Source organism: Pantherophis guttatus, chromosome 3 (genome assembly GCF_059756535.1).
Source record: "Pantherophis guttatus breed Tessera chromosome 3, ASM5975653v1, whole genome shotgun sequence".
NCBI lineage: Eukaryota > Metazoa > Chordata > Lepidosauria > Squamata > Colubridae > Pantherophis > Pantherophis guttatus.
Window position 1 is genome coordinate 212,960,967 of NC_142065.1, and position 23,862 is coordinate 212,984,828.

The 23,862-nt window shown below is 43.0% G+C and overlaps 2 protein-coding genes across 2 annotated transcripts in view; one reads left to right on the top strand and one right to left on the bottom strand.

Annotated features, from left to right (window-relative positions):
• LOC148114985 (uncharacterized) overlaps nucleotides 1–23,862 on the bottom strand; it is a 451,234-nt gene that overhangs the window by 229,338 nt on the left and 198,034 nt on the right. The window lies entirely within an intron of this gene.
• LOC148114989 (lymphocyte antigen 6E-like) lies at nucleotides 1,985–13,964 on the top strand. The gene is made up of 3 exons (XM_087888839.1): nucleotides 1,985–2,106; nucleotides 10,212–10,331; nucleotides 13,545–13,964. The coding sequence occupies exons 1-3, from the start codon at nucleotides 2,046–2,048 to the stop codon at nucleotides 13,676–13,678; spliced, it is 315 nt and encodes a 104-aa protein (XP_087744965.1). The 5' UTR covers nucleotides 1,985–2,045; the 3' UTR covers nucleotides 13,679–13,964.

A 23,862-nucleotide genomic window follows, 5' to 3' on the forward strand; every position in this document is an offset into this window, starting at 1 on the left:
TCTGCGAAGCACTTGAAGACAGGAAAAGAAGCAACGGATGGAAACTCATTAAAGAGAGATTCAACCTGGAACTAAGGAGAAATTTCCTGGTGGTGAGAATGATTAATTGATTGAACAACTTGCTTCCTGGAGATGTGGGTGTAGCATCACTGGAGGTTTTTGGGAAAGGATTAGATAACCATTTATCTAGGATGATCTAAGGTCTCCTGTGTCTTGTGCAGGGAATTGGCCTAGAACCGTGATGGCGAAGCTATGGCATGCATGCCACAGGCGGCATGCAAAGCCATGTTGCCTGGCACACCAGCTCAGCTCCAAGTTTTGGCCTTCTGGGCCCACCAGAAGTAGGGAAACAGGCTGTTTCCTGACTCTGGAGGGCCTGGGGGGGGGAGGCCCATTTTTCTTTCTCACTTGGCTCCAGATCCTTTCTATGCATCTGGGGAGGGCGAAAACAGCCTTCCCCATCCCCTCAGAAGCCTCCGGAGGCCCAAAATGTCCAGTTTTCCAACTTTTGGTTGGACAGGAAGTGACATTTTTTGCCAGAGGCTCCCAGAGCCTCTCTAGGAGTGAGGAAAGTCAACGGGGAAGCCAGATTCACTTAACAACCATGTTACTAACTTAATAGTTGCAGCGATTCACTGAACAACGGTGGCAGGAAAGGTTGTAAAATGGGACAAAATTCACTTAACAACTGTCTCACTTAGCAACAAAAATTTTGGGCTCAATGATGGTCATAAGTTGAGGACTACCTGTATTTATTTATAACATTTAAGTGCTGCCCAAAGTCACTCACTGTCAAAGGACTCTGGGCATCGCAAGCCTCTTAACCTCATTATTGCTCAATGCATTAAAGGCTGCCCCTTAATTCATCATGTCATCAACCATCAAAGCAACGTTTATCATTCTGCAGATAAACTCCCCCATTCAAGGCTTCTCAGGTGAGTTGCTTTAAATCCCCATAATCCCCAGGCGCTTCTAACAGGAACCATGCTAACTGAATTTGGAAATGAATGGAATGGAATGGAATGGTGGAGTGGAGTGGAGTGGAGTGGAGTGGAGTGGAGTGGAGTGGAGTGGAGTGGAGTAGAATGGAGTGGAGTGGAGTGGAGTGGAGTGAAGTAGAATGGAATGGAATAGAATAGAATGGAATGGAACGGAACGGAACGGAACGGAACGGAACGGAATGGAATAGAATAGAATAATAAAATACAGAAGAATGGAATGGGAAAAGAACAGAACAGAATAATAAAATATGGAATGGAATAGAATAGAATAATAAAATACAGAATGGAACAGAAGACAAAGCAACAGAACAGAATAGAATAGAATAGAATAATAAAATACAGAAGAATGAAATGGGATAGGAACAGAACAGAACAGAACAGAATAATAAAATACAGAATGGAATGGAACAGAACGGAACAGAACAGAACAGAATAGTTGGAAGAGACCTTGGAAGTCTTCTAGTCCAACTCCCTGGTCAAGCCCGAGACCCTATCCCATTTCAGACCCTTTACCGTTGAAGCACCCACAACTTCTGAAGGCAACTTCTGTTCCATTGGTTAATTGCTCCTCACTGTTAGGAAGTTTCTCCTTCATTCCAGGTTACTTCTCTCCTTGATTTCCATCCATTGGTTCTTGTCTTGTCTTCTGGTGATTTGGAAAATAAATTGACCCCCTCTTCTTTATGACAGCCCCTCAAATATTGGAACACTGCTATCAAGTCACACCTAATTCTTCTTTTCACTAGACTAGCCATACCTAGTCCCTTCAATATTGCTTCCAGAAAAGTTCTAACATTTAGGGATGAGGGAACTGTTTTGGTGGCTTGGAGTCTTTGAACATTGTTGTCCAACACGTCCATAGGGCAGCAACTTGGACAAGGCCATGTTTTTCATTTTCACTCCCACATAAAGTATTTTGAAAGAGGATCACATCCTGTCACATGAGACAGCCCAATATTTCACATCTCCATTTGTCCCAGAATCAAATACCGCAGAAGCCATTCAGAGACACATATTATACTCAGAGTAAATTGGAGAAGCAACATGAAGAAGGGAGAGATCCTGGTTGTCATTTTCAGTGTGTTGGTCATCTGCACGCCAATAGGTAAGCTGCTGTTGCCACCCTTGATTTGAGAAAAGTGTATTGTCTTAGAACAGAGTTCTTCAAACTTGGCAGCTTTAAGACTTGTGGACTTCAACTCCCATGAAAGCTACGCTGGCTGGAGAATTCTGGGAGTTGAAGTCCACAAGTCTTAAAGCTGCCAAGTTTGAAGACCTCTGTCTTAGAATAACAGAACTTGTTCAAACTTCTCTCTGTCCTGTCTTATACTACCAAAATTAAGAGAGGTGATTCTGAGTTTCTTCCTCAATGTCCTTTTTTTCAAGAAGTCATTACTACAAGGGTCCTCTTACCCTTTCCTTCCTTCCTTCCTTCCTTCCTTCCTTCCTTCCTTCCTTCCTTCCTTCCTTCCTTCCTTCCTTCCTTCCTTCGACCAAATATGGCTTTTCTAGGTTCGTACCTCAGTGTGTATATTTTCCAATGAGACAAACCAAGACAGGAAGATCATTTTATTACAATTTATCAGAATATTCAGACAAAAGGGATTCTTCGTTCAAAGAGGGAACCCCGATCTTTAGCTTACATCTCCTTCTATAGTTAACATCACAAAGAAATCTGAAAGAGGAAAGTTGATTGGACAAGTTAATAGCATACATGTTATTAAAATGAGGTCTGATTTTTTTTTTTTTTGTAAATATTTTTTTTTCCCCCAAACATAAACATAAAATATAACTTTCAAGAACAGAATTTCAATCCGGTCATAGATGGTTAGCATGCTTACATTCTTTTAACACGCTCTATTCCACTTTTCCATTACATCTTTTAAAAATTTAAAACAGAGAAAAAACAAAACAAAAAAAAACAAAACAAATTTAAACATAAAATTCTAACACTTTCATCTAAACAAATCTGATATATCAATACAGTTTTAACTTCAAATTAAATTTTAACTCATTATCTCTGTATCTATATCTCATCAATATCCAAATAGTTATTAGCAATATTCTAGTCTCTTACTCTAATTATATACCTTACAATTTCATCACCAAGATTATCAAGTTCAATTTCAATACAACTCCATTTTGTTAAAATTTATAAAACACAATTTTATCAACATCTTAATTATTTGACCCTTTTTATCAAATCAAAATATTTTGAACTTTTCGATTTAATATCTCACATATTACACAGTTTTATCACAAGAACATATTGCTTATTCTTCTCCAAATTATCAACTCTTTTGAGATTATTCCCAATATTATCTCCTCCTGATCTCCCAACATTATTGGCTGATTTCAGCATATTGTATTTGACTAGTTTCTAGCATAATCTTCTCCCAGATTCCCTCCATTGTTTGGCTGACTTCCAGCATATTTTATTTGGCTAATTTCTAGCATAATCTCCTCCAGAACTTCCGGTCTGGAGCCACGGCGCCACAGTCGGGGAATTAGCGGGCTCTAATGAGCCCGCGGAAACCCCAACTGACAAACCGCTGTCCGACCGGTCTTCGGACCAACCCCCATCTTGTAGGGATGGGGGGTGAAGAGGAGCACCTCGGAGGGCCAAGAGGAACAGGCAAGTTCCTCGGAGGCCAGAGGGAATCCTCAAAGTCGGCGGCGGGGGTAGGCAGCCATGGCGGCTGCCACAAAGCCGCGGCAGACTGGGACACAAGATCGTGCAGGAGGAAGAAGAAAGAACCAGCATTTCAAAGCCGGGTGAGTGACACCAACCCAGGCAAATAACGGGATTACTTGGAATATTTTTTAAAATAAGACCCCAACCTTAAACAGTGGCTACAGATCCGTGGGGCTTGAAGATTTAAAAGAAAGGGGGGGGAATGGAGACCCAAGACAAACTTTGCATTAATTAATTTGGCTTAGAAGAACTTGTTTTTAATAATTTGGAAAATTGGACTTTTTTTTTCTGTTTTCTTTGGAGTGGATTGAAGAAATATTTTTGGGGGAACTTAAACCTGTGAAAGTTAACGAAGTTAATGAAGACGGATGGCTACAAAATTGCCATGAAGTCTGCGGTGACTAAGCAGGAAAGTGGATTGAAAAGATTTTACTTTCTGCTTGGAAAAGAACTATCCTAAATGGCTTTCTCCTTTGGATTATTATGATTATTTTGGAATTAACATTAGACTAATGGATTTTTGGAAATTTCTATCCTGTTCTGGGTGATTTTAAGAAGAAAGATTTTGGACCTTTTCTATAATGGAAACTTACAGACTTAGCAAAAAGAAAGTGTGGCACACGAACAAAGACAGGAAGTGGATACATCACGCTTGGAGCAGACATTTATAAGAGCATTAAAGTGATATATAGAACTTTTAATTTGAATAGATGAACTTTGAAGTGGAACATGTCGACAGACAGGAAAAAGAAGAAACAAAATAGATTTAAACTAAATGTAATTAAATTGTAATGTAATGCTTAAAAGCCTAAAGGAATAAAAGGGTTTTTTTTTTCTTTTGGATCAAACAGGAAGGTTTTTGGAATAATAAAGAAAAAAATATATAATAAATAGCAATTAAAATAGGGATTTATATACTAAGTGGTTAAAAATTACAATGAGAAGTGTACACTAATGTGAGATAACTTTAAGAAAACTTATTATTTGTTGTAATATGTTTTAACTATATTCTGCAAACAATTTATACTAACAAACTTTTCTTATCAGGAGCTAGTCTCCAACTTGTTTATCCGTTTAGGAATGTTAAAAGCTAATAAATCTTGAGCATCACTTTAAAAGAAAAAAAAGAAATCAGATTAAAATACAAAGTAACTATGTTAATTAACAAATAACAAAACCCATATTATTTCTCCTTCCCTCCCTCCCTCCCTTCCTTCCTTCCATAGAACATAGAATCATAGGTGTTAACTCTGAAACTCACCTGGCTGAAGCCATCTTGGAGCTTCAGTGCTGCCACACTGGAACTGAGGGATAGGGAAGGGGGAGGGGTGAAATGCTACCTGTTCGGACCAGTTTGGACAAACCGGTAATAAAAAAATGCTACCAGTTTGGCCGAACTGGTATTTCTGACAATCTGCTGGGCAACGATCAGCTGTGACAAGCGATTTATATTAGCTAGAATCGTCAGATTTCCTGCTTTCTAGCTAATCTAAATCACGTGGCACAGCGGATTCCCTCCCCCTCGCTGTTCTACTTACCTTTGCAGACTTGGAAGGCTTCAAAATGTTCTTTTTTTAGCCTCAGGTGCGCATTTATTTATTTATTTATTTTATTTCAAATATATATACCGCACCTTCTCCCGAGGGACTCAGGGCGGTGTACAGCCAGATAAAAAACATACAATACAAACATGAAAAACAATTAAAAAGATATATATTAATTTGGCCCCAATTTAAAATAACAAACCAATTCAAAATATTTAAAATATATATTAAGCCAGCCCGGCTTGCTGAAAAAAGAAAGTTTTAAGGGCACAGCGGAAGGCACCAAGGTCGCATGTGCTCATGAAGCTGGCACTCGGTAGCAGACTAAACAGAACCGGTAGCAGAGGATCTTGCCACTGGAGGGGGGGATTAGAGACAGCTGGGGTTGTGTAGTCAAAATAAAATACTTTCTCTTGGAAACCAAGAATGTTCTCACACCTGGCTGGAGGAAGGAGGAGTGATGTCACCAGGCCATCAGATGGTGCCTTGATTGGACCATGTGACTTATTGTTTGGCTTTGAGGGGAAAACTTTAAATTTTAATTAGGTGAAAACCACGGGGACCTTCAGAGTCGGTTTTCACCAGATCTGTGCCAATATGATATATCCAATAAAGCTATTCTTTGAGGAATTCATTTGCCTCAGAGTTTTGCTTGGTATGGGTCTATTACTTGGAACCTCGACAATAGGGCTAGAACAGTGGTGGGTTGCTCCCGGTTCAGTCCGGTTCTATAGAACTGGTAGTAAAACTGTGGGGAGGCTCTGCCCACCCGCCACGATGTCATCATAGGTGATCTGCGCATGTGCAGAAGCGCATGTGCGGGTAAGTGAAGCAAGTGCACGCACACGGTCCTGTTGCGAACCGGTAGTAAAGGTAAGTAGAACCCACCTCTGGGCTAGAAAGGACCTTGGAGGTCTTCTAGTCCAACTCCCTGCTCAAAGCAGGACATCTAATAAAATCCCAATCAAATCACTGTCCAATCTCTTCTTGAAAACTTCCACTGATGGAGCACTCACAACTTCTAGAGGCAAGTCGTTCCACTGGTTAATTGTTCTCCCTGTCAGGAAACGTCTCTTTAATTCTAAGTTGGGACTCTCTTTAATGATCTTCCACCCATTACTTCTTGTCTTACTCTCAGGTGCTTTGCAGAATAGGCCGACCCCCTCTTCTCTGTGAGAACCCCTCAAGTATCACCAGTCTGCTATCATGTCACCCCTAGTCCTTCTCTTCATTAGACTAACTGTAGTTCCCTCAATTGTTCATTGTATGGTTTAGACCCCTTATCATCTTTGTTTTTCCTGTTTTGTATTTGATTACTAAATTGATTGATAAAACTTAATAAATCTCTCTCTCTCTATAAGCCAAATATCACTCACTCATCATGAAATCTCTAGAACTGTAAAGCCTACAAACTTGAAATTTGGCACGTATGTTCTTCTTGGCTTCTAAGTGCTCGCTAAGAAAGGATTTTTTGAAATGATCATTAGATCATTACTATTTCATATACAGTATCACACACTCTGTTGCTAAGGAGCTAGACATTCTACTTCCGCTTCCCACCTGAAAAGAACTCTGTTCCAACTGCCAGTTGCCTTATATTAACATGCTCTGATGCTACAGAGTTACACATTCTACATTAAGTTTCAGGCTTTAAGTATCAATTTATCACACCTGATCACATAGTTTCGTAGCAAAGCATGGGCATCTAGCTAGTATTGTATATACATTTAAAAAAAAAAAAAAGATAAGAGGCAGCTGAGCCTGCAGAAGGAATGGAGGCCAGGCAAACATCTCAGAAGGGACCCTCCCTGGTTGCTTGGATTGTAAAGGTGAAGGGGGCAGAGATCTACTTTCAGGCTGGCAAGGTCTTGTGAATGTAACCTTACAATGAGAGACAGTGTGGTGTAGTGATGAAGACATCAGGCTAGAAACAAGGAGACCATGAGTTCTTGTCTTGCCTTAGGCACAAAGCCCATTGGGTGACTTTGGCCAGCCAGTCACTTTCTCTCAGCCCTAGGAAGGATGCAGTGGCACTTCTGAAAAAACTTTGCCAAGAAAATTGCAAGGATTTATCCAGGCAAGTCTCTTGAGAATGAGACACGATGGAACAGAAGGAGACGGAGAAGGAGAAGGAGGAGGAGGAGGAGGAGGAGGAGGAGGAGGAGGAGGAGGAGGAGGAGGAGGAGGAGGGGAAGAAGAAGAAGAAGAAGAAGAAGAAGAAGAAGAAGAAGAAGAAGAAGAAGAAGAAGAAGAAGAAGAAGAAGAAGAAGAAGGAGGAGGAGGAGGAGGAGGAGAAGAAGAAGAAGAAGAAGAAGAAGAAGAAGAAGAAGAAGAAGAAGAAGAAGAAGAAGAAGAAGAAGAAGAAGAAGAAGAAGTTATATATACAATTTACAATACAATACAATAAAATTTATTTTATACAATAAAATTAAAGCACTTCTGAATATGTTTCTTGTTTGGACTGCCTCTTATAAAGCTGACAACCCTGGACTGTCTCATTTCAGTATCTTTTCTTCAATTCTTCCTTTTATAATATCTTATTTTCTGATTCTATCTCTCAGGGGAAATCAAATTGAACAAACCAACGGAACAGCAATGCGTCACTAGGTGGCAGTGCTTAGCCAAATTTGACTAATTATAATTTAGATATTACAGTCATCCAAAATTCTACAAGCAGGGAAGGAGTGAATGAGTACCTGGACAGACGATCAGGGCGATATGCTGAGGCTGGGAAGTCCACGCCACATCTTGAAAGGAGACAAATCCGTTCTGTATTATTGACACTAGCTGGTCTTGATTCAGAGGAGACTGGAGTCTTATTGGGGAGAAGAATGAATGGAGTGGCTGTGGAATTCTCAGCAAATGCCTTTTTGTTTATTTTATTTAGCATATACTATAGCAGTGATGGTGAACCTTTTTGGCATTGTGCATGACAACCCCCACGCTCCCTTTACACATGCGCCCCACTGTGCATGCATGCCCCCCAATGAGCCCCCCGCCACTTTTTCCAAGTGAGCTGGCATACCTCTTACCAGAAGACAACTAGGTACCGTTCCCTGGTGAGACAGCTGTTCCCCGCCCGGCGCATGGCGCTGCCAAGATGGCTTGGCTGATGATCAGGCAACTCCAAAGTTTCCTGCTAAACATATTCGTTATCTTGCCCGTCTTCTTTCCCTGTTTAAAAGAGCCGCACTTGTAGGGGGGAGAGATCTGACTAAAGAGCTGTGCTTTAGCTGTGCTAAAGAGCTGCCTCCTGCCTTCCACGATCTCTAAAGTTCCTACCCCATGGAATCCTAGCTTTTTCCTGCCTTCCCCGATTTCCATCGAATCCTAGCTTTTTCCTGCCTTCCCCGATTTCCATCGAATCCTAGCTTTTTCCTGCCTTCCACGATTTCCATCGAATCCTAGCTTTTTCCTGCCTTCCATGATCTCCAAAGTTCCTCCCCCATCGAATCCTAGATTTTTCCTGCCTTCCACGATCTCCAAAGTTCCTCCCCCGATTGAGTGCCTCCTGCCTTCCGTGCCTCCTCAGATCTTTGCAGTTTCTCCCCCCATCACGTGCTAGCTTTCTCCTGCTTTCCTGCCACGGAGAGGCATCTGCAGAGGGTAGAACCTGCAGAGATTGGGGAAGGCCCTGCCTCCTTTCATGCACGGAAGAGACCAGAAGACCAGCTGGCCGATTGGAGGTGCACACATGTGCGGTGGACCTGGGCTGGGGCGACGGCTGGCGTGCCGGCAGAAAGGGCTGTGCATGCCACCTATGCCACGCGTACCATAGGTTCGCCATCACGGTACTATAGCATTTACAGAGGTCATGCAGTCACAAAATATAAGTTTAAATAAAACAACAGCAAATCTCTATGCCTGTCTGTCTGTCTGTCTATCTATCTATCTATCTATCTATCTATCTATCTATCTATCTATCCATCCATCTATCATCTATCAATCATCTATCTATCTATCTATCTATCTATCTATCTATCTATCTATCCATCCATCTATCATCTATCAATCATCTATCTATCTATCTATCTATCTATCTATCTATCTATCTATCTATCTCTGCTCATATGTGTCTATGAGTGTGTATGAGATAGAAAGATGAGATCCATCCATCCATCCATCCATCCATCTATCATCTATCTATCTATCTATCTATCTATCTATCAATCATCTATCTATCTATCATCTATCTATCTATCTTTGCTGGTGTGTTTGTGTTGTATATGTGTGTGTATATAGATAGGTAGATATATAAGATAGGTAGATAGATAGATAGAGATATGAAACATTAGATAGAGAGATATGAAATATTAGATAGATAGATAGATAGATAGATAGATAGATAGATAGATGATAGATGGATAGATGGATAGATGGATAGATAGATATGAAACATTAGATAGAAGATAGATAGATAGATAGATAGATAGATAGATAGATAGATAGATAGATGGATGGATGGATGGATGGATGGATGGATGGATGGATGGATGGATGGATGATAGATGGATAGATAGATATGAAACATTAGATAGATAGATAGATAGATAGATAGATAGATAGATAGATAGATAGATAGATAGATAGAACAATAGCACTTGCAGGGAATTTATATGCTGCTTCACAGTGCTTTACAGCCTCTCTAAGCGGTTTACAGAGTCAGCCTATTGCCCCCAACAACCTGGGTCCTCATTTTACCCACCTCAGAAGGATGGGGAAGCCGAGTCAACCTTGAGCCGCTCAGAATCGAACTCCTGGCAGTGAGCATTGAGTTAGCCTGCAGTACCTCATTCTAACCACTGCGCCACCACGGCTCCTAAATCAATAGCAATGAGAAACAGGTGTTTGGACTGAGCTAAAACCTAATCCTGGCAGACACTCAGGGGAGAGCCTGACCTACTACAATCTAGTTACGCAACAGCTTCCTCGGAATTTTTCTATTGAAAAGGTTTTTCTCTTGGTTTGCAGCCGATTCCATCGTTTGTTTCATGTGCAAAGAGCAGATCTCGAACTGGAAATGCCTGAAAACGACCATCTGTTCTGAGCAGGAGAAACGGTGTGTAACGCTTGGTATGGTGTCAGGAGCAGGTAAGCAACTGAGTCCGTGGGACTCTTCCGCCAGAGCATTTTGTCCATTTGTTCTTCAGAAGATCCCAGAAATATATTAAAATCGTGATACAGGCAGTCCTTGAGTTACACCCGTTCATTTGGTGACCGAAGTTACAATGGCACTGAAAAATTATGACCGTGGTAGCATCCCTGAGGCCACGTGATCAAAATCTGGAGGTTTGGTGTGATGACTTGGGTCGTGACATGAAAGCAACACAGGCCAGAGAACAGGCCTAACTCTCCTTTGTTCCAACTTTGCCCCCAAACTTCACCACGTTTACTACAAGTCCTGGAGCAAAGCTCTGACATGTACCTTCAACAGCCTCTGGCATTTCAGTCCCCAGGTGTGCCTTGTGAAGGGGGTCAGGACACTCTCCTTCCTCGTAGCCGGCTCAGTCTGCGTTGTTCTCGCCTTCTCTCTTCTCTGCGTGCTCTAGGATCAGGAGGGGGTGGTCCTTACTGTTCGCCTGAGCTCTGTCTCTCCTGCTCCTCCCTGTCTGCAAGCCTTTTTAATCCTGCCTGCCCTTCCCCAGTTTCCTCCAAAGCCAACGGAGCTGCCCTCCCGGTCTCTGTCGGCTTTTGTTCAAGCTCATCTTCCCCCGCAGATTCAGATTCCGACGGGGGCATGACACTGGCCTGTTTTTATGACCAATGCTATCATCCTTCCGAGTAATGAACTCCAGGAAGTCAGGACTCCAACAGTTTTTTCAAGTTCAAGAGCTCCTTTATTGAGTCCATCATATCGGCACTTAGAAAGGCGAAACTAGCTCTAAATTATTCCCACGCTTATTAGGGATAGTTAAAAGAATGAGACCTCGCCACTCCCCTTTCTCTCTCAGGTCACATGAGCCAATCAGTCCAGATGTAAGTTCCCACTCAACTTCAACAGGTGTCTGTTGACAAGACCTTGGTCCTCACGCCTGCTGGTAGATATTATGGCTAGCTGGCTGAGGCACCACATTCCTGAGTCCCCCCCCTATGCTTTCCCCCCTCCCCCCCGAATGGAAAACCAAGAAACGAAGCAGAAATAAGCATGGCTTCAGCTGAAGTTGTTTTGCAGGTTGACAGGTTCAGTGTCTCAGGATCCTCTGATCACCTCTTGCAATCTTCTGACGATCATTTAACAACCATGTTACCAACTTAACAACGGTGGCAAAAAGGTTGTAAGATGGGGCAAAACTCACTCAGCAACAAAAATTTTGGGCTCAATTGTTGTAAATCCAGGACTATGCGTAGGAACGTTGGTCCTTGGGAGACTTTGTATCAGCCAAATTAGGTAGACCAAAGCAATAATGCGTTTCAATTCCAGTCGCTACTGGTTCGCTCGTGGGTGCGCTCATACATGCGCAATGCTTCTGCACATGCACAGAAGCTTCTGCCCATGTGCAGAGACATCTGGGTGGGTGGGCGGAGCCTCCCTCCACCCCCACTACCAGTTTGCCCAATCTGGGGTGAACCAGTAGCAACCCACCCCTGGACCAAAGCGAGAAATTAACTTCATGGGAAGACTAAAATTGCTTCTTTTGAGAGCGAGAGAATAGCAGGCACATATGATTGTGCTGGACCTCCTTCTCCTTTTTACAGTTCAATGAATTAGGGAGTTGTCCACTTGAGTCCACTTTCCAAATGTTATTTGGGCATTCTGGACTTCAAAATACTTTATCTCCTTTTGTAAGGTAATTGCTTCTACCTACTTTCCTTAGTACTCTCTAGAAATACACAAGTCCCATATTTTTATTTTATTTATTTATTTTATTTTACTTCAAATTTATATACCGCACCTTCTCCCGATGGACTCAGGGCGGTGTACAGCCAGATAAAAACATACAATACAAACATTAAAAAACAATTAAAAGGATATATATTAATTTGGCCCCAATTTAAGATAACAAACCAATTAAAAATTAAAAATATGTTAAAAAATATGTTAAGCCAGCCTGGCTTGCTGAAAAAAGAAAGTTTTAAGGGCACGGCGGAAGGCACTGAGGTCATGGATTCTCCTTATCTCTGGGGGCAGCTGATTCCAGAGGGTGGGTGCCCCCACAGAGAAGGCCCTCCCCCTGGGGGTCACCAGCCTACATTGTTTGGCTGATGGCACCCCGAGGAGGCCCTCTCTGTGGGAGCGCACGGGTCGGTGGGAGGACGTCAGTGGCAGTAGGCGGTCTCGAAGATAACTAGGTCCTATGCCATGGAGCGCTTTAAAGGTGGTAACCAACACCTTGGTTTTTTAGGATAGAAGTCTTGGCATTGATGCAGGAAAATATTTGTAACTCAGGACTAAAATGAGGGGTCTTTGGTGCTCTCTGAGCTTGGTTGTGGGTGGGGTTTTTTTTTTGGAGGCATTTCATTACCCAAACAAGGTAACATCACCGGTGCTAATAAAGAGTGGAGTTTACTCTTAATTTATATTAGAATCAGAATAGAGCTGGAAGGGACCTTGGAGGTCTTTTAAATCTAATCCCTTGCTAAAGCAGGAGACCCTTTACCATCCCAAGCTGTCCAGTCTCTTCTTAAAAACCTCCAGTGATGAAACACCCATAACTTCTGGTGGCAAGCTGTTCCACCGGTTAATTGTCCCCACTGTTAGGAAGTTTCTCCTCAATTCCAGGTTGCTTCTCTCCTTGATTAGTTTCCAATGGTAATAAGGTTTCTGAAATGGTATAGGGCCATGATGGCGAACCTATGGCACGCGTGCCACAGGTGGCACACAGAGCCATATCTGTGGGCATGCGAGCGTTGCCCTAGCTCAGCTCCAGCGCACATGTGCGTGCCAGCCAGCTGATTTTTGGGGCTTCTGGGCCCACCGGAAATTGGGAAACGGACCATTTCCGGCCTCCAGAGGGCCTCTGGGAGGGTGGGAAAGGCCGTTTTTGCCCTCCCCAGGCACCTAGCAAACATCTGGAGCCTGGGGAGGGTGAAAAACAGGCTTACCTGGCCCACTGTGCCATCGTATGCCAAAAGCAGGGAGACCACGCGGGGTCGCGTGCATATGCGCGGGGTCGCGGAGGGGTTGGCACACAATGGCAAAAAGGTTAGCCATCACTGGTATAGGGTTTCCTGCCTAAGCAGCGGGTTGGGCTAGAAGACCTCCAAGGTCCCTTCCAACTCTGTTATTCTGTAACTCGACTTCTGTGGCAGCCGAGGGTATTTGTTCTACATTATTTCCACTCTTTTTATGTTCTCCCTCTGAAGGCAATGACTCCAAGGTGCTCATCACAAAGACGTGTGCCGAGAAGTGTCCCTCTGAAAAAGATTATCCGGAGAAGGTCCTCAGTTCTCTTTTTTGCTGTGATAGTTCTTGGTGTAACGTACTACCTCCAAAATAAGTGTGATGGCCGAGACTGGAGGCTGAGTTTGGCGTTCTTGGTTGACGCTGCATTCCATGAACTTAGCTGCGGCGGGCTACAGAGAACAAGTATTTCAACCTGTTTTCTCTTTTGCCCAGGCATCCAGCCACAATCATCCCTCCTTTCTTGCCAAACTGGATTGTTCTTCTTTTATCCTCTTAAAAAAAATCTGTTGTGGAAAGAAGAAATAGTGAAAGATAATCACACTTCAGCTCTTTGTATAACTCCTGAAATATGGGATATTAAAAGCTTTTTTCCAGTACCATCCTCGGTGTTCTCTTTTTCCCCCCCAAAATTTTTTATTTTATAAACAAACAAACATACAATACATAATCAGTCATTCCGTGCATCATCTTGGTGTTTCTTTTTTTTTTTGAAAAGTTTTACAACCCCCCCCCCAATATTCCCCACTCCCCACCACCCCCACACCCCTTCCCCCCTTCCCATCCCACCCTCCCCCCCAGACTTCCCAGAGCAAAATACAGGGTATTTCAAATCTTGGTGTTTCTTCAGTGGCTTCTTATTATTATAATTACTCCTCCTATCTTCATCCTTTCTTAATATTTTCCATTCCTTTGTTACAACATTCTCCCCACAATTCATTTATTATAACATTCTCTTGTTTACTATTAATGCATTTATCTATATCTCTTCCCTAACCAATGGTAAAATTGTCTCCATATCTTAACATATTCTGTATCCTCTCTTTCTTTGATTATCAAAGTCAATCTATTCATTTCTGCACAGTCTAAAATTTTCTTGATTACTTCCCTTTCTGAAGGGATTTTCTCTGCTTTCCATCTTTGGGCAAATACTATCCTTGTTGCAGTTATTACATGTGTAATCAAATATATATTTTCTTTACTAGTTTTCTCTGGTAGGATACCCAATAGGAACAGCTCCGGTTTTAAATCAATTTATTGGTGGTGCATTTCTTCTAACCATGTTTTAATTCTACTCCAATAGTTTCTGGCTTCTGGACATATCCACCACATATGATAGTATGATCCTGGTGTCTGCTGACATTTCCAACATTTAGCTGATTCATCTTTAAACATTTTTGCCAATTTTTCTGGTGGCATATGCCATCTATAAAACATTTTGTATTGGTTCTCTTTATCCTTGGTGTTCTCTTAATTTCAGCATGCCGCATGTTGGGTTAAAATCTTCCTTTGTAGGAAGAGATGTTACTTTGTGATGCCACAAAGAGTCGAGATCTTTTTTTGGAGTGCTTTACAGTCCCTGATCATTTTTATCACCCTGAATAAATTGACATCATCAGTCAAGTTGGCTAATCCACTCATGATACCTGATTCCAGATCATGTGTAAAAAGCATCAGTCCTAGGATAGAATCCTGGGAAATCCCATTAGTAACATGACTCCATTGTGAGAACTGTCCACACTCCACTCAGTATGAAGGATGCAGATATAGAGGTGATCAACAGTATTAAGTATATGGGGGGTGCAGATAACTAACAATCTGAACTGGTCTCTTCAAACATCATCCTTAGTGAAGCGTGCAACCCAGTATTGCATTTCCTGCATCGGATGAGGAGACCACCTCTTTCTCCTTCTATCCTGGCCACTTTCTACGGAGTCACGATTGAGAGCGTTTTAACAAACTGCATCCCTGTTTGGTTTGGTGGCCACAACGCTCAGATAGAAAGTCCCTACAGAGAGTGGTGAGGACAGTGGAGAAGAATATAGGAAGATTGCTTCCTGTCATTCAGGATACTGCATATAAGCTTCAAACTTGAAGCATTGTAAGAGATCCTACACATCCACATCACAGCCTGTTTCTGTTGCTCCCCTCTGGGAGGAGGTTTTGAAGTATTTCTAGCAGAACTACCAGATTCTGGAACAGCTTTGTTCCCTAGGCCATCAGTCTGGCAAACTCGCAAGATTTGTTTTTCTCGTCATGTACATTTATACATCTGAACTAGACTGTGATGTTCCTCTGGGTCATAGAATATATGTGGGTATATGCATAATTTTGTATTTATTTATTTTGTCATGTTTATGTAGTGTATATTGGAGGTGGTGACTCTTTGAGAGCTGCTTGCAATGGAATTTCATTTTAATTTATGCCGATTACTGTACATTTAAAGTGACAATAAAGTTATTCTAAGTTCCATTGATTCCTATTCTTGGATTTTTCTTCTATAGGCAGTTGTTTACTCACAAGAAGACCTGCCTTTTTATTCCGTGGCTCTTAAGTTTCTTGAGAAACTTGACTTTGATGTGGGATTTTATCAAAGGTCCTTGAAAAAGTGCAAAACCCAGTCTACAGGATGTCCTTGACTTACTATCGCAACTGAGCCCAACATTTCTGTTGCTAAGCAAGAAAGTTAGCAAATCAAGAGAGTTTTGCCCCATTTTATGACCCTTCTTGTTAAGTGAATCACTGTGGCTGTTAAGTTAGAAACAGGGTTGCTAAGCGAATCTGGCTTTTTAAAAAAAATATATTTTTTTTGATTAAAAGAAAATGAATATAGCTGTCCAACTCACTCCCAGTGACTCTGGGAAGCTTAAAAACTTATTTAAAAAATAAACCTTTGTCCCACCCCCAGCAAGAACAATCAAACCATCCACTTAATTGGCCCCATATCATCTTTGGGGGCCCTTCAGGGCCTTTCAAAAGATTGTCAAAGTGGGAGGATCAATTTTATCTCCACAGAGATGATGTTCCACATGGACAAAACTACCGCAGAAAAGGTGCTTCTTCTTGGTCACAAGAGGTGGACCTCCTTAAAAGAGGGAACCACAACATTCCCTACTTCCCTGATGGGTCGGGTAGATGTACAGTAACTGGGAAAAGACAGTCCTTCAAATCATCATCCTCTTTTAACAATCCCATTATCCCTTGCGGGGTGGAATCTGGACAACTGAATGGAACTGAGTGTTTAGTGACCGGATGTCCTTCCTGTCGCCAATGTGGAGGGTTTCTTTTTTTTTGCAGTAGATATATTCTCAGTGTGCCCTGGCAATAATCTATTTCAGTACTGTTGCCCTTGAATAAACTTTTGCCTTTAAATTCAACCGTATTGAGGTGCAATGATTTTCCAGTTTCCCATATAAGACTGAACCTCCCATTCACAAATCCCATCCGGAGCATCTTCCTACATGACCCAACAAGTGGTGGTCTAGAACAGCGGTCACCAACTGGTGGTCCGTGGACCACTGGTGGTCTGTGAGAAAATTTTGGTGGTCTGCAGAAAAATTATTTGCATTTTTTATATTGCACTAAATCAGGAGTCCTCAAACTATGGGCCCCTGGGCCGGATACGTGCAATGAACGTTTGTGTTGCTGCAGAGAGTCTCCCCCTTTGGGGTCTTTTTGTGTGAGTCAGAGGGGGACAGAAATTCCGACTTGGGGTCTGCTTCAGCCTCCTGGTGTGGGGCTTTGGGCAAAGGCTGGAGGGAAGGGCCACTGGTGGCAAAGAGCTGGAGGGCCTTGTTCCAGTGGGACAGCATCATGGCCTGGAACTGGCTGACCATCTCAGCCTGCTGAGCCTCCAGGCGCCGGTACCTGGCCTTCCCTCTGCTTGGAAATTTATGCTTGTGATCGTGGTGCTGAATTCATATCTCAGCGTTTCCAGGACTGGATGCTAAGAATGGAATTCTTCATCAGATGTCGGCTCCTTACACACCAGCTCATAACGGAGTCATAGAGAGATGACAAGGATTCCTGCAAACCATGATGCGTTGTCTCATAGAAGACACCAACCTTAGTAACCCATACTGGGGAGAAGCTATCAAATATGCAAATTACATTGTGAACCGTACTTGGAGCAGTGTAATAAATCAGACTCCTTTCTTCATGTTGTATGGCTACAAGCTCGATCTCAAAAACATCCATATTTTTGGTTCATATGCTATGGTGAACATTCCCTTAGCTCAAAGAAGAAAAGGAGGTCCAGCAGTAAAGAGACTGAGATTTATGATAATTCAAAATGGAGCAAATTTATTAACTCTAAACATGTAATTGTGATTTCCCAATCTGCTAATTTTGAGGAAGATGTTGACTGGTCCAGGATTCATTCCAATGATCCTGGAGTTTATTTTCCTAGAGATGATACTGCTGATGCTGTGCAGATTGATGATCAAGATTCCACTGGTTCTTCTCAACCTGATGTTCCGTCTTCGCAAGCCGCGGATGCTGACGCTAGCGACAAATGTGAGGACGAGGACGAAGCAGAAGAAGAATGGACAGTTGTTCCGAGACGTTCCAAGAGGGCCACAAAGGGATCCCTCCACAACAATATTCTTGGCAACTGACAAAAGCACCCTTGCCTTTGATTTGCAATGTTACACTTCCACCTGATACGTTCACACAAATCAAACATCTTCCTGATTCAGAGCAAGAGAAATGGTATGAGGCAATGCAGGTTGAAATGGACAGTCTAAAGAAACTTAAGGTGTTTACCCCTGCAAAACCTCCAGCAAACAAAAACGTCATTGGCACTCGATGGGTCTACAGAATCAAAAAGAAGCCAAATGGTGAGTCATTGTACAAGGCCAGACTTGTAGCTCAGGATTTCGCTCAACGTTATCCTGAGGACTACACCGACAGTCCGAACTGAAAGTGTAAAAATTGCTTTAGCAACTGCAACTATCCTTGGTTTAGAAGTTTTCCAGTTCGATGTTGACACGGCTTATCTACATGCTGACCTAGATGAAGAGATCTACGTGAGAGGTCCTCCAGGGTTCTGACAGCAAGAAGGGGATACCTGGTTTCTAAACAAAAGTCTTTATGGTCTGAAACAGTCTGGTTTAATGTGGTACTTGTGTCTTACTGACAAACTAAATTCAATGGGCTTTATTAAGTCCAAAACTGATGAGTGCATATTCACAAAAAGATCTAACAATGCATATGAGATAGTTCTTGTTTATGTTGATGATATTGTTTATATTGGTCCAAATAAGCAAATGAGTGAAATTTTTGCCAAAGCTTTGCAGAGATACTTCACATGGAAATAATTGGGTCATATTAGCACTTATTTAGGTGTTCAGATTGAAAAAACACAGAAGGGGTTTAGTTTTTCACAAGAAGATAAAATTGAACAAATTTTGCATCATTGCAACATGAAAGATGCTAACACAACAAAGACACCCATGCAAACAGATTTTCACAACTTGACACACGAAGCAAGTCCTGAGTTCGAGGATCAAATACTTTATCGTTCAGTTATTGGGTCACTGTTATACATTAGTAGTTGGACCAGACCCGACATTGCATTTAGTGTAAATCTCTTGTCTCGACACGTAGGTAAGGCAAAACAGTTTCATTCGACATGTGTTAAGAATTTATTGAAACACCTAAAACACACTAAACACTAAACATATAAAGTTATTGTTAGAACCAACACATACTGATTATGCAGAATTATGTTGTTATGCAGATTCTGATAGGGCAAGAGATAAGAAATCACGTAAAAGTACTTCAGGTTATATGATGTTCTTAAATGGATGTCCTGTTTATTGGCAAGTGCGTACACAGAATTTTGTTTCCTGTTCATCTACTGAAGCTGAATATGCTTGTGTTTCAGAGGCATGTAATTCTCTAACTTGGTTTGATGCCTTGGTCACAGATATCTGGACACACCCGATCCGACCGATCACAGTAATGGAAGACAATGAATCAGTGGTTTATATTTCTGAATCACATTTCACAGGTTCTAGGTCCAGACACATTGACATCTGTTATCAAAACATAAAACAATTAGTGAATAAAGGTTTTGTTAAAATGCAGTATGTATCTACACATGATCAGATTGCAGATATGCTCAACAAACCGCTTTCAGCAGCTCAACATGAGTATCTACATAAGAAGATGTGCCTTATTTGATGATGTACCTGATATTCGCTCAACTGGCAAAAGAAGGGGTTGTCACTGCATTTTTGTATTTACCAGCTGAGCTCGTTATTTCTGGACTGTCAGACTTTCCGTAGCTTGCCAATTTTGTTATCAGTAAGCTAACTATGTATATCTGCATTCCTTTCTTTGTACTTCACACTTTTCTTTGTTCTCTTGCCAAGAGAAGTCCGGCTGCAGAGATGTAGCCGGTAGGAACTTTACCAAAATGTAACAATTTAATTATTTAGATCAGTAAGATGTTTTATTTTCTTCTTTACAATAAATATGAGTTTAACTAGAAGATGTATTCCGGTTTTATTTTTCAAGAATATACACAAGGAAAGTTCCACGATCCAGGCAATTACCCCAGGAAGGTAATGGGGCTGATTGCCTCTGACAGATTGCTTATTTGTAGTCTATGGCTATCATGAAGTGTTGTGCCTTCTGCTTATCGGAATCTGGTTGCAAAGCATGCAAGTGAGAATCACAGGAGTGCAGGATGCCGACCGGTACGCTCACACAGAGAGGGCCTCCTCAGGGTGCCGTCAGCCAAACAATGTAGACTGGCGACCCCCAGGGGGAGAGCCTTCTCTGTGGGGGCCGCTGCCCTTTGGAATGAATTGCCCCCGGACATACGAAGGATCCTCGACCTCCGCGCCTTCCGTCGTGCAGTGAAGACCCTGTTATTCCAGCAAGCCGCTCTGATGGGATAAAGGATTTTAAATTGGGTTTTAAAGGCGGTTTTAAAAATTGGTTTTAAAATGAGAGTTTTAAATTGGCCTATGATTTAATTATTTAATTTGCTTTTAAATTCTATTTTGTAAAGTGTTTTTATCAAGGCTGTTCACCGCCCTGAGTCCTTCGGGACAAGGGCGGTATATAAATAAAATAAATTAAATAAATAAATAAATGCTGCGGCAGTCATAAGTGCGAGGACTGGCCATTACGTGGCATCTGTCAGGTGCAAAGAATCAGGATCATATGTTAAGTTGCAGTTTAGCATGTATTGCTTAAGCCTTTGAAAGGGAATTCCAAAGAGTTGACTTGGGTCATTTGTGGCAACGTAATGATTCTAAACTGATAACCTGCTTAACTCCGCCCACACCCAGCTCTGCCTGCTCTTAGCCTACAGCATCGTAACGTCAAACGGCCTCTAAACAGGGGTTCTTCAGGGGTACATATATATAAAGAGAAAGATAATCCTCCTTAAAAAAAACCCTGTATTTTGCCTCCTTACAAACAGCGCGCTCTAAGAACATTCGGCACTGCTATGGCTTCTGCTGTGGCTTACGCCACCTAGCTAGGTCTGGCATCTTCCGCAGCCCTCTGAAACTCGCCAGCTCCACTCCCCTGTGCAACAAAAGTACACAATTGTCATGTGTGGGAGCATTCGTATGAGTTTGTGCACAGCTATTCTCGTGCCTTCCGAGAACATACAGGCCACCCTTCCACCTCTCCTGATGGAGTACTCTCCTCCTGCAAAGAGAATTTCATTACCTTGACTGTCTAACCTGGACACGCTCAACAGATTAGGATCTAATGCAGGTACATATAGGACATTGGACAATGTTTCTCCTATCTCAGGTCCATAAACATTAAGGCTTCACTCCGGTCCTCTGTTCAAGCGAGAAGAGCGATTTATCCTGACAGCTGACTAGAAAAGGAGCTGTCAGAGGGAGAATCGGCTGTTCCCGTCACCTGAGCTGTCACGGATAGCCCAACTATTAGAACGAAACCGAAAGTTAGCTAAATGTTATTTCTGTCTCGCTTCCAGTCTTCCAATGCCATATTTATCCTACATGTCACCTAAGACAGCAGCTGTGAGGCAGCTGTGTAAGAAGGGGCTTTTTTAGGGGAATAACAGCGTTATAAATTGATTGGTACATTCCAGGTCAGGTGAGGCAGTAAAGGAGCTGTCATGCTAAAATTGGTAATGTTATTACGACCGGGGCGAGGCAACTATCTCGCCCTGGAAAACAGTTTGTAAGGTCCCAGAAGTTTCCCCGAGCCACGGAGATGCCAAAGGGAGTGAGACTCGAGACGAGGCTTCCCAAAACGATCAGCTTTTTAATGGATGGCCAAAGTCAAAAGGCTGAGGTGACAAAACTATATCCAAAACATACAAACAAAATGCAGGTCAGGAATAGCCACACCCCTGCGAGAGTGGCTCAGAGCAGTGGTGAAATCTGAAGCGGCTTACTACCGGTTCGCTGGCCGCGCATGTACACCATGCGCCAAAGGAGTGCTGCATGCGTGCATGTGCAGTGCACACCAAACATGATCTGCATGCGCGCACACGCAGTGCGCCCCAAAAGGAGGCTTGGCAAGGTAAGTAGAACAGCACGTGGGGGGGATCAGCCATGGCGCGCCTGGGAACCTCTTAAAAACCCTTTCAAAAGCAGTTTTTTACTACCGGCTCGGGAGAATAGGTAGTAAAAAATGCTTTAAAAAAGTAAAAAAAAGGCTGCGACGATCCCAGATGTGCCGCGCCATCTATTTTTTATTTTATTTTTTAAAAAAAGGTTAAACTACAAAACTCCTCCCTCCAGAATAAAAAATAAACATAAACGAAGCAAAACACAAAACAAAATTTCCAAATGTTATTCTTAAAAACCGCAAAAGTCTCTGTATTCCAGAAGAAACTAACATTAAATCTCATTTAAGAAAGGGGATCTTTAAAAAAAAACTCACACTGGTCCAGAGTAGAGAATAAACAGAAATAGCCGAATGGTAGCTTCTGGTTCAAATAGTGGTTTTGCTTCCATTTTTTTATTGTATTGAAGAAACAAAAGTTAAAATAGAAAACTGCCCCCCAATAAACAAACAAAGAAAAAAACCACAAAACAAAATGTTAAAGAGTCTTAAAAAGAGCAAGAAAATCTATTCCAGAAGATTACATGGAGGTTAATAAACCTCTGTTTTCAAGAGTCGAATGAATGAATCAATAAATAAGTCATACTTTCCAGGTAAGTAAAGATGCTTGCAATGTCAAATATTCCCTCTCCCCGGGGGTGGAAAGGTTTGCAGTGTGTTTGTGTGTAAGGGGGAGCGTGCATGTGGATATGTACACTTGGAGCCAGGGGTGGGCTGCTGGGGGTTCGCAGGGGTTCGGCAGAACCTCTAGCTAAGATTCTGTGCACTTTGGAGAAGCCCCAAATCCTACTCCTGGCTGGCCCCGCCCACCCCTCCCCAGGGTGCCCACACGGCCCATTTAGGAGGCAGGTAAGTGCAGGGTGCACGCGGAGGCTCAGGGAGGGCGAAACATGGGCCTGCTGGAAGTTCGGGAAGGCCGGAAACGGACCTGTTTCCACCCAATTCCACCTTCAAGAGGGCCTCCAGAGCCTGGTTAGCAGGGGTGAAATGCTCCTGGTTCGGACCGGTTTGGCCAATCCGGGAGCAATGACAGCCGGTGGTTCGGAGAACCGGTAGCAATGGCAGCTAGAGGCTCCGCCCACCCACCCGATTGTCGTTCCTTCCTAGTTTTACTTCCAGAGAACCGGTAGTAAAAAAAGGCTTAAAAAGTAAAAAAATAAAATAAAATTCCGACGATCAGCTGAGCGACGTGATCATCAGGACTTTTTTTTTTTTTTTTTTTTTTACTTTTTAAGCCTTTTTTTACTACCGGTTCCGGAGAAGCAAAGCGCTTGGCTGCTCCCCCTTTTCCCTCACCCCAAGCTTCCTGCTGCTCACCAGTACCGCTGTGCGCACAGCGTGTGTGTCTCTTTGCTCCTGGTCTTTCCCAGCAGCCGTGCCTGACGTCCCATCCCCAGCTGGCTGAACTGGAGTTTGGGAATTCACCCCTTCTGGCCTTGCCTGGGCCCGGCTGGCCAAAGCTGCCCCCAGATTGTGCTCCTTGGGTGGTGGGTCCACTCGGGGGAGCTGCCTTGGGGGTCACGCGGCGTGACAGCCGATTTCCACTGCTTTGGAAGGCCCCGGAGTAGATCCGGGTACTGCCATTCGGAGCCTGCGGGGGGCAACCACCGCCTCACCTGTTGTGCCTTGGGGGTCTCTGGGGCGGCCAGAACAGCCGAGACACATGCTCCCCTTCCCGGGGCAGCGGGGGCAAGGCGAGGCACCTAGAAGACGAGCAGCTGGGGATGGGACATCCGGCATGGGCTGCTGTGAAAGACCAGGAGCAAAGACACACACACGTAAAGAGGCTCGGAATGGCAGCGCCCGGATCCGCTCCGGGGCAGTGGATCCACTCAAGTGCTCTTAAAGGGCCCTGAGCAGATCCGCGCGCTGCCATTCCGAACCACTGTACGTGTGTGTGTGTGACCTCCCGAAGCAACCCAGCTGGCTGAG